Source organism: Leuresthes tenuis, unplaced genomic scaffold, assembly GCF_036924035.1.
Source record: "Leuresthes tenuis unplaced genomic scaffold, fLeuTen1.0.hap1 SCAF_2, whole genome shotgun sequence".
In the NCBI taxonomy this organism is placed as follows: domain Eukaryota; kingdom Metazoa; phylum Chordata; class Actinopteri; order Atheriniformes; family Atherinopsidae; genus Leuresthes; species Leuresthes tenuis.
This window is the reverse complement of record NW_027325356.1, coordinates 40812967-40824987: the sequence shown is the minus strand read 5'-3', so window position 1 is coordinate 40824987 and position 12021 is coordinate 40812967. Positions and strand designations below refer to the sequence as shown.

At 39.3% G+C, this 12021-nt stretch overlaps 1 protein-coding gene across 1 annotated transcript in view; it reads right to left on the bottom strand.

Annotated features, from left to right (window-relative positions):
* vstm2b (V-set and transmembrane domain containing 2B) overlaps positions 1-11793 on the bottom strand; it is a 30557-nt gene extending 18764 nt beyond the window's left edge. The window contains exons 1-3 of the mRNA XM_072381299.1: positions 11623-11793; positions 10896-10925; positions 9814-10255 (exon numbers count right to left, since the gene is read on the bottom strand). Coding sequence (XP_072237400.1) covers positions 9814-10255; positions 10896-10925; positions 11623-11754 — 604 coding nt within the window. The 5' untranslated portion in view covers positions 11755-11793. The remainder of the gene's footprint in view (positions 1-9813; positions 10256-10895; positions 10926-11622) is intronic.
* Positions 11794-12021: the final 228 nt, after the last annotated feature.

Below are 12021 nucleotides of genomic sequence, written 5' to 3'. Positions count from 1 at the left end.
AAACAATGCCGAACACCGTAGTTTTCTCTGGAGCCCTGCCAAATCTGACCAGTGATGACATGTTTAGCCGCATGTCCTCATTCAATCGCTGGTTGTCTAGATGGTGTCCAGCAAACAACGTGGGCTACATAGATAATTGCCAATCTTTCTGGAGAAAACCTGGTCTGATGAGGAGAGACGGCATCCATCCCACTTTGGAAGGAGCGGCTCTCATTTCTAGAAATATGGACGAATTTATTAGTCATCCAAAAACATGACAACCCAGGGTTGAGACCAGGATGCAGAGTTGTAGTCTTACACACTTCTCTGCAGGCTTCCCACCTGATGCTGCCCCCCCCCCCTCAATCAAAAAACACAAAAGGAGCAAATCCTCTTGTGCAAAAAAAAAAATTTTAAGAAAAACTTTAACTGAACAAAAACATCAAACTATTAAATGTGGTTTGCTGAATATTAGATCTCTCCTTTTGAAGTCTCTGCTAGTGAATGATTTGATCTGTGATGATCATATTGATATATTTTGTTTTACAGAAACCTGGCTGCAGCAGGAGGATCATGTTAGCATTAATGAATCAACTCCCTCTGACTATTTAAATGTTCATGTTCCTAGAACCACAGGCAGAGGAGGAGGAGTGGCAGCTATCTTCAGATCAGGGTTACTAATCAGTCCTAGACCCAAGATCAGTTTTAGCTCTTTTGAATCTCTGATTCTCAGTTTTTCCCACCCAAAGTGGAAATCACAAAAACATCTTCTACTTGTTGTTGTGTATCGTCCACCTGGCCCTTATTCTGAGTTTCTGTCTTTAGTTTTTATCCCAGTTAGTGCTGAGTATAGATAAAGTCATTGTAGTGGGTGACTTTAATATTCATGTAGATGTTGAAAATGACAGCCTAAATATTAACTTTAATTCTATATTAGACTCTATTGGATTTTCTCAAAGTGTTCACAGACCTACTCACTGCCTTAATCATACCCTTGACCTTGTGCTGACTTATGGCATTGAGAGTGAACAGTTAACAGTGTTCCCTCATAATCCTGTCTTGTCTGACCATTTTTTAATAACTTTTGAATTTCACATTACTTGACTATAGGGTTTCTGAGAAGAATTTTACATATAGAAGGTGTCTATCAGAGAATGCTGTAACCAGATTTAAAGAGTTGATTTCATCATCCTTTTCTTCACTGCCATGTGCTGATATGACACAGGATGGCTACCTAAATGTTACTTGAGTAGAACTTGACTCTCTTGTTGACAGCACTATAGTTTCAATGTGTACAACACTGGACAATGTTGCCCCTCTGAAAAGGAAGGTAATTAGTCAGAAGAGGTTGGCTCCTTGGTATAATTCACAGCTGCCTGCGTAAAAGCAGACTGCAAGAAAGCTGGACAGACAGTGGCATTCCTCTAATTTAGAAGAGTTTCAATTGGTCTGGAAAGATAGTTTAATAATGTATAAGAAATCCCTTCGTAAAGCTAGAACTGCTTATTATTCATTATTGATAGAAGAGAATAAGAATAATCCCAGGTTTCTTTTAAGCACTGTTGCCAGGCTGACAAAGAGTCCAAGCTCTGTTGAGCCATGTATTCCTTTAACTCTCAGCAGTGATGATTTCATGAGATTCTTTATCAATAAAATTGTTTCTATCAGAGAGAAGATTAATGGAATCCTTCCCACTATTACCACTGATGTATCATCAAGTAGAGCAGCTTTAGAAGTATTGAACCTGATTTGTATTTAGACAGCTTCTGCCCAGTTGATCTTTCTGAGCTAACAACAGCAATAGTCTCTTCTAAACCTTCAACTTGTATTTTAGACCCAATCCCAACCAGACTGTTCAAGGAGGTTTTCCCCTTAATCAACACTTCCATATTGGATTTGATCAATCGGTCTTTGTTGACAGGATATGTACCTCAGACTTTTAAGGTTGCTGTAATTAAACCTTTACCTTTAAGTGTTGGCTAATTATCAACCTATATCTAATCTCCCTTTTTTGTCTAAAGTTCTTGAAAAAATAATTGCAGCTCAACTTTGTGATAATTTACATAGAAATAATCTGTTTGAAGAGTTTCAGTCAGGATTCAGAGTGCATCATAGCACAGAAAGCGCACTGGTGAAAGTTACCAATGATCTCCTCTTAGCTTCTGATAGCAGACTTGTGTCTATGCTTGTCCTGTTGGATCTCAGTGCTGCATTTGATACGATCGATCACAGCATTCTGTTACAGAGACTTGAACATGTTATTGGGATAATAGAATAGAATAGAAAAATCCTTATTCATCTCCCAAAGGGGGAAATTCAAAATTAGTCAAGTAGCTCAAATTTTTTTTCTTTTTTCAATTTTTTTTTTACAATGATTGCATATTAGAACGATAACAACAACAATAATAATGATAATTTAATAAATACATAAATAAATAAACTTGAGAAAAACATGTTAGCAGTCACTGTTAAAAAGCCTTATGACTGGGGAAAAAGGACCTCCTGAACCTTTCAGTCCTGCTATGTAGTGAGATTAGCCTCTCAGTGCAGCTGCTCCTCTCAGACCTTAGTCTAGCCTTCAGCCTACCACAGAACCAGCCTTTTTCACCAGTTTGTCCAGGCGCCTACAACAGCATAGAAAAGTGCACTCTCAATGGTGTGATAAAACATACACATCCTGTCACTGCAAACATTGAAGGACCCGAGCCGTCTCAGGAAGAAGAGACCTGGACACTGCTTATATGTTGACAGACCACTCCAGTTGATCATCCAACAACACCCCCAGGTATTTGCAGATCTGTATAGTCTTTATCTCCCCTCCATCAATGCAGACCGACTGGCATGGAGTTTTAGATCTCCTGAAGTCCACCACCAGCTCTTTGGTCTTGGCAGTATTCAGGAGCAGGCAGTTATTTTTGATCCAGCCATTGAAGGACTCCACAAGATCCTGTTACTCCTTCTCCTGTCCACTACGCACACATGCCACATTTATCAGAATACTTCTGTATGTGGCAGGACTCTGAGTTGTACCTGATGTTCAATGTGTACAGTGTGAAAAGAAAAGGAGCCAAAACAGTACCCTGCGGAGTCCCAGTACTGCATTCCAGTGTTCCAGAAACACATTTCCCCATCCTAACATACTGTGGTCTGGCAGTCAGTCTATAATCCACAATGTCAGGGAGGGGGCCACAGCCATACCTAGAAGCTTGTCTTTCAGTATGGGAGGCCGTATGGTGTTGAAGGCACTGGAGAAGTCAAAGAACGTGATTCTCACATATGAACCAGGCACATCCAATCAATCAATCAATCAACATTTAATGTTTATTTATTTAAATTAGTATGTTTTAATTAGGGTTTGAACTGAGGTAGGTCAGTGGTGGTACGTAAATCAGAGGGCAGCGTATTCCAAGATTTCGGACCTGCCACTGCAAAAGATCGGTCACCCCACTGCTTACACCTGGATCGGGGAACCTCCAGTAGATATTAAGCAGCAGAGCAGAGAGCTCTGCCAGATTGGTGAAGCCTCAGAGTTTCACTTATGTAGGGGGGTGCAAGGCCATTAACTGCGTTGAAAACAAATGACAAGGTTTTAAATTGGATCTTGAATTTTACAGGTAGCCAGCAGAGGGAGTGAAGTACAGTTGTGATGTGGTCATGTTTACGAGTTAGTTAGTTAGTTAGTTAGGAGCCTGGCAGCAGAATTTTCTACCAGTTGTCGGCGGTGGAGAGATATTTGGCTAAGTCCAATGTACAGTGTATTGCAGTAATCTAACCTTGAGCTAATAAAGGCATGGATGGCTGTTTCCAGGTCACAGCGGCTCAGAAACAGCTTAACATTTGCTAGGAGGTGAAGCTGAAAGAAGCTTGCCTCCTTGCTTCTTTCATTTATCAAAGACTGCAGCTGATGTTCTCACCACAGCACAGTTTCCTCATGTGTACTCAGCCTGTTACAACTCCAGACAAAGAGGTGTAGCCATTCTGATAAATAGAAGAGTAAATTACACCGTAAACAACACAGTTATAGATCCAGAAGGTAGATTTCTTATAGTTAATTTATCTATCCAAAATATGAATTTATGCATTGCAAATATATATGGTCCAAATGTTGATGATATTTTTTCACTCCTTTTTCACTTCACTCTCTGATCACTCAGATAACACATTCATCATAGGAGGGGACTTTAACATGGTATCTGACTCAGAAGTAGACAGAACTTCAGTACTTCAGGAAGTCAGCGGAACTGGCAGTCCACGAATATTGTTAAACAGTATATGAATGATTTTGGTCTTTGTGATGCTTGGCGCTCCCACCACCCCACTCTTAGAGAATACACCTTCTTCTCACCGGTACACCACTCATATTCAAGAATAGATTATTTCTTAGTTAGCAGTTCCTTGACGAGTGATATTCCAGACACCAAAATCCACCCCATCACTATCAGTGATCACGCTCCAGTTTCTATCACACTGAAAAATAACAGAGTTACACCACCAGCTAGGAATTGGAGATTTAATACATCATTACTAAAAGACCCTGATTTTATTAATTATTTCAAAAGGGAATGGTCTGTATACTTAGATAATAATGACCTGCCAGGACTGTCAGTTTGTATCCTCTCGGAAGCCGGAAAAGCAGTTATGCGAGGCAAAATAATCTCTTTTTCATCAAATAAGAAAATGAGGGAAAGTTCAAGGATATCAGATTTAGAACTCAGGTTTAAATCATTAGAAGCTGCCTACAGTGCCTCTAAAGAGGAACACAAACTAAGAAAAGCTAAACTTGAATTAAACAAAATTATTGATAAACAAACACAGTTTCTGATACAAAGACTTCGCTTGGAGAACTTTGAGCATGGCAATAAATCTGGAAGGTTCCTAGCTAATCAACTAAAGAGAAAGAAAGAGAAAACAACAATCACTTCTGTTAAAGACTCAAAAGGAAATCTCACCCATGACCCTGATGTAATCAACAACATTTTTAGGGACTTCTATAAAACCTTATATTCATCACAAAATGATCCATCAGACAGTAACATAGATCAGTTTCTTAGTAATATCAACCTTCCAAAATTACAAACCGAACAGGCAATGGCTCTGGATTCACCTCTTTCAATAGGAGAACTCCATGAAGCCCTTCAACATATGCCTAGTAACAAAGCCCCAGGACCAGATGGTTTTCCAGCAGAGTTCTACAAAGAATTTTGCACCTACATTTCACAAAATGGTATTACAAGTTAAGCAGAATGGTAGATTATCCCCAAACATGAACTCTGCTAATATTATCATACTTCAGAAACCAGGAAAAGACCCCATACTTCCATCCAGCTACCGCCCAATATCTCTAATAAATGCAGACCTCAAAATAATTTGTAAAGCTCTCGACAAAAGACTAGAAAAAATAACTCTAGTTATAATACAGACAGGTTTTATAAAGGGTAGAAACTCCACTAACACACGCAGGCTAATCTCATAGACTATTCTACCATCAACAACTTGGAAACCATAATAGTCTCTCTAGATGCAGAAAAAGCATTTGATCAAGTTAACTGGAATTTTTTTATTCGCAGCATTAAACAAATTCGGGTTTCAGTCAGACTTCATCAACTGGATAAGAATATTATGTAGCTCCTCAAATGCATGTGTCAGGACAAATGATCAAACTTGTCCAAGCTTCAGTCTGCAGAGAGGTACAAGACAGGGTTGCCCACTTTCTCCCTCACTTTTTGCTATTTTTATTGAACCTTAAGCAACTGCTATCAGACAAGATAGAAATATTAAAGACATCCAATCTCAAAATATTGAGTATAAAATAAGTCTTTATGCTGATGATGTTTTACTTTTCCTTCAGAACTCTCAAACGTCTCTCACTCACACGATCACACTCATAAATAAATTCTCAGCACTTTCTGACTACTCTATCAACTGGTCTAAGACCACAGTTCTGCCCATTAACTGCAGAGTCCAGAATATACCTGCGATCACTTTACAGTCAGGAAATATTAGATATTTAGGCATGAACATTTCCGCCAGGCTCTCAGAGTTAACAAAGCTAAATTATATGCAAGTATTAAAGTCAGTAGAGGACGATCTCACTTGTTGTTAGTCATTACCCATATCGCTTATGGGAAGAGTTGCAACCATTAAAATGATGATACTACCAAAAGTTAACTACTTGTTCTCAATGATCCCCATAAAACCATCTGCTACTCGGTTTAAGTCACTAGATTCATGTATATCCAAATTTCTGTGGAAAAACAAACCACCACGTATTAGTTTAAAAACCCTACAGAAGACCAAGGACAGTGGTGGATTAGATTTACCTAATTTTCAGCACTATTTTTTAGTCAATAGGTTACAATATATATCAAAATGGTTTAAACCTTGCCCACTCAATGAACCATGGATAAATATAGAACAAGCACTGTGTGATAATCTGGAAATCTCCGACCTGCCGCTTATTAGTCAAAAAGTAAAACATCACAAATGTTTCAAAAGCATTAACATCAGCACCTCTCTGGCAGCCTGGTGGGAATTTCTTAAAATTACAAAGTCTTCACTTGTCCCGTGTAAGCTCCTGACATGCTACAAAACAAAAAAAATGCTAAACTTTACACTATGGAAGAACAAAGGAGCAGGTATCCGCTCAGTGGGTATCTCTGTCCTGGTGTTATGGTGTTTGTTGTTTCTCTCCACAGTCACCTCATGCATGCTCAGGACAGGGAAGTGGACTGAAAAGAAGTTTAGGTGAAATCTGTTGGTTTGGTGTTGGTTTCCTTAGCTTGGAATTTTTATTTTTTTTAAATTGGCTCTGTATGTATGATTTGGACTAATTTTTTATTTAATTAATTGGATTTGATTACATTGAATTTGACTCTAATTGAATTAGATGATATCAGTTAAGTGCCTTGAGATGACATTTGTTGTAATTGGCACTATATAATAAACTGAAAACTGTCTTCAGTTTATGTTATCCATTTTGGTGACAGGTCGATTGCAGTCAACAAGCTAAATATTGACCAATACTGATGTTAGGCCAATATATCTGTGCTTCCCTCGTGAAAAACATTAAACATTAATGCTGGCTGTGGTACAGAGCAGGCAGGTTAGTAAAGCAGGTAGGTGATGATGGTTGATGGTTGTAGAATCCACAGAAGGATGTTGGCTGAGAGTCTTTGAATCTAGAGTAAGGGAAACTAGGAGTATGTAGTGAGACAATCTGGCGAAGTCTGGTTGCTCCTGCAGGTCCTTAAAAAGAAGCCTTGATGAGGGCAGGTAAGGAACAGGTGTGAGGGCAGGTAAGGAACAGGTGTGAGGGCAGGTAAGGAACAGGTGTGAGAGCAGGAGCTGATCAGACTCTGCCCCGGACTTCCTGGAACCTGCTTAACCCCACCTAAGGCTCAGAATCCAAACCCAAGAACTGCGTCTCAGGTTCTACCGGCTTCAATTAGCATGTTAAATGTTAAAGTTCATGACAGTACAATAAGAAAAATACTGAACAAGTATGGCTTGTTTGGAAGGGTTGCAGGAGAAAGCATGACCACAAGACTTCTGGAACGACTTCTGGAATGTCATAATGCACAACAATGTTTTTGGAGAAAACCAAACACAACAAAGAGAAGATTAGAGTGGGCAAAAATTAATTTTCTGTATGACTGATAACATATAGAAAACTGTTACTTGGAGTTATTGCTGCTAAAGCTGGTTCTACAAGCTGTTGAATCATGGGGTAATTCACAATTACTACTATTCGGCGTAGTTTTTGTTCAGTAATTAATGACACAGCAAAATAAGTCATGTGCTGCTGTCCATCTGAGGTTACATTGATCTTACTTTAAAAACCTGGTAGGGACCAGAAGACTTTAGACTGTAGAAAGGCGACTTTTCAAAATATAAAAGGTGAAATAAGAGATCATGGTAAATTTTTATTGAGATCAATATTTCATCACAATTTTTTAGATAACTTAATGACTTAACTTCTTCAAGAAGACCAAAACAATAAGATCTATCACAGTCCAGTGATGAAAGCAGATTTAGTTGCTGTCAGCATTTATGCTGTGTCAGTAATCATCCAGACGAGAGCTAATAGATGCAGGTTACATAAATTAATTATGGGCACGTGGCCTCACAATGTATTATTGCTTTTGTATTAGCTTGGAATTTAACAGAGATTATGTTTATGTTTACGCATTTAGCAGATTATACTGATACAGTGGGATACGTGTGTGGATTCCACCATTTTATCTGCCACGCTTTGAGCATTAGTGCATGTGCAGATTAAACTGACCACTACACTTTTTCCAAATGTCTGCAATAACTGAGGGAGGTAAGCACATTTATTCAGGAGACACATAAAAAAATGTGTCATTTTCTTCTCTAGCACATGAATGTATCATACTTTTGTCTCAAGTAATTTTCTTTTTTGATAATCCGCTTTAACAATCATCCCGTAAATGCTTATGCAAACTGTGTCAGGTGGTTTCTTTAATTATTCCAAACATGCCAGTCATCATATTTTAACAGAAGTGGTTAAAATAAGTCAAATTTTTATTCATGCATCTATAAGGGATGTTTTCAGTACAGTGTTTGTTGTTATGACTTATCTCCATTAATGCCTTTTTGATGCCTTATGTCTTTGCTTTACACAGTCTCTGATTGTCTTAGCAGACCAAGGCAGACATTTCTTAAGTAATAAATGGCTACATTTCCATGGAGGAGCAACAAATACATTTAAAAGAAGTCCCATCCCTCGTTTCTGGGACAAGCCTCTGATTGCCTGATTAAAGTTGGAAGAACAGTAAAAACAACAAACCTCCAAACAGACTCAGCACAAACAGAGACCAACAAACAATGATTTCAACTCTAATATCTCCAACACCTCTAAGAAGTCCCACTTGTTAAGCAACATGATGGAGACAAATGGAAAGCAAAATACTTGAGTCAGTCAAAGCACAGGCCTGTCACATAAGCATATGGTATTTGCATCTCTCTGTCCTGCACACAGTCTGTCATTCTGTCCAGACGGGATGCTCTCCCCATCAGCAGCATGCCCGACAAGCCTCAACAAGACTGCATTCAGTTTTAATTATTCATAAGCATGCTTTATTGAACAGAACTGGGGCAGGGGAAGAGCTATGAGGAGGTAGATTACAACTCTCCACCCCTCCCATCCCTGCCCATAACATCTGTCAAGCTGCTGGAAGAGGTAGATATAAATAGGCGTTATAGAGCCATAAACAAGTCAGCAAAAATGTCCTATGTCTGCAAGAGGTTTGTTGGTGTGATGGCACTCATTAGAGAATTCATAGTGTGTGTGTAGGGAGTAATGTTAAATTATTCGCTCATATGACTTCAACAATGTAATGATCTCTCATAAACCATTTCCAAGATAAATCAATCCTGAGGAAAAGATAAGAAAGTGATCAATAAATCTAAAATACCAAACAAATTCAACACTCCTCTGTACCTAAAATCTCTCACTCTTTCCAAATATGTCTAAATAAAGATTTACATACATGGTTGACAAAACTTGACTAGAATGTAAAACATATTGAAATTACGGTGACAGGAGGAACCGAGAGAAATATAGTTCTGCATATCTTCCCAATCTTCCACTATGGCTCAAAGCTAAAAGGAACATGTCAAGAGAAACAACAGCACATTTTGTTAAAATTTGATTTACTAAGATAGTTGGACTGTGAAATGCAGACTACAGAAGTAACAAAACTGTCTGCTGAACTGCAAGTGTGTGTGTTTTTGGGTTATCTCAGGTGGAACTTTTTAAACAACCACTAGGGGTCACTGTGGTTCTCTTTCACCCTTCCAACACTCACTCACCGGCCCTGTGCTGCTGCCGAAGGATGGTTGCAGTCCCTGGCAGTGGTGAGGCTGATGACTTGGCCATTGAGGTGGTGGTTGTGGATGTGATGGAGGTGAGGGGGTTGGGCTGAGTCATCTGAGGCACTCGGCGCTTCCCCTGCTCTGAACTCACACCTCCTACGAGCCCTTGGCCGGGCTTTAAGGTGGCGCTCCCGGCAGAGCCCCCACCCAGAGCTGTGTTGGTATTCCTCAGGGACAAGCGGTTCTGGATGTGTGATACGGCCTCCTCAGCCACCATGCCACCACCTGGTATGATATGCAGGGTGGCGTGAACTGTAAATTCCTGATTCTCTTCAGCCCACAGATCAGACACACGACACTCATACACCCCCTCATCCTCCTTCTTCACCTTAGACAAGCTGAGGCGGTGGGAGATGGCGTTGCCCTGAACACGCACAGTCTGAAACCAAAGCAGAGAGAGAACACTAAAAACCTGGCATATTACAGAGTTTCACTTACAGCTGGTTTTAATATGCATTAATTAATCAGCTTAATGAGGTTAGCTTCATGTTTTATGAACAGAGGTGAATGTACAAACATAAAAAACAAAGCACCAAATCATGACAGTGTGATAGCTGCTCAGCAGACCAACACAATAATTGCTATAAAGCCTCAATTATCTCTAATAAGGAAGCACTTTACCTCTACTAAAAAGGAACATTATAACCTGAACCTGCCAGGGTATCACTGATACTCTGATACACTGATACTGACTTAAAGATCTGAAAACATTATGAGATAAACTATGTGTGCAGCAAGTGGGAAAGTACATGACTAGGTGGAATGCGGCTGATTTGAAAAATGCACAAAAATGTGCAAAAAGATTCTTCACAACTTTCATTTTCAGATGCCACAAATCAAACTTTTATTTACAAAACAAAATCAAATGCATATTTATCATTATAGAATCAAATGTCTTCTTTATCTAAAGTATTCTTATTTGTCAAAAAGATTGGAATATCATTGATTACATGTTGTGGCGTTCAAAGAATAAAGGCATGTTGAACACCCTTGAATCAGAATATAAAGTTGACACTTACACTTATCTTTGTGGCTTCTCTCGAACCTTCCTGAAAAGACAAAGCATAATGAATAACATGAACAACATTAGATCAAATTAAATCAATTATTTTAGTAAAAGATGCACACTTTCAACAAAAGATTTTCCCTTTCCTTGCTGAGAGAGCGAATGGTATGAGCAGAGCTGGTTGTGTACATGTCTCAAAGACACCATTGATAGCCTCTCTTCCTGGCCCTCCTTGTCTTCTCTACACTCATTTTCCACTGCATGTGCTTGATTCGCAGAGGAAATAGCACAGATGTGATTGTTCCTGACTCCTCTGACAGCTGAAAAAAATTTAGACTGATCTGTCATGCTGAAGGGAAAACTCATTCCCACTGTGTCCTGCCACAACATCCTATCATGGTGACTTAAAGCAGTGGACCTGAGAAGAATGTCGTGATTTCATAACCAACATGTGCTCTTCCTGCCATTAGAGCGGCATCACCATCGTCCTGAGTAATAAACGTGCTTGTGTCCTTTTGTGAGTGTAAAGACAAACAAATACAGCCAAGGTCAGACGCATTTAAAAAAGTAAAGGTAAACTGAAGCCAGTGAAAATCACTTCACAGGTAATTACAGCCAATAGATTGTTAAAAACAGACAGATATATACAGCAGATGTGTAGCACATGTATGGATGTATTTTAAGTTGCTGGGTAACAAAGTGCTAAGACGATGTGAAACATGTAGGTAAGCTCCAGGTACCTTTGCTCTGTTTGTTGGAGCATTAATCTGCAGCTCATGAGGCAGTTCTTTAGGACCATCCTCCTTCAGGTACCACCACTGAATCTCCAAAGACATGGGTGCTGAGCTGACAGCCTTGAAGGCACAGGGCATCTCAACATCCTCTCCTTCTCCCACACTCACGTCTTTAGGGATTTCAGTAAATGCAGCTTTGGTGTATGAAGGAAAACACAGTGGTAAAACACCAGGTAAATTTATGGTAATGTCAAGCTTAAGTTCTTTACCTTCCACAAATCTAAAATGTATTCTGCTCTTGGCCTACCATCTTCCTGTATTTGAATTACACTGCCCACTCTCATTAACAGGCTTTAGTATTATATTTTAAATCTACCTCTGCTTTATCAGTCTTGAAATGTCTTT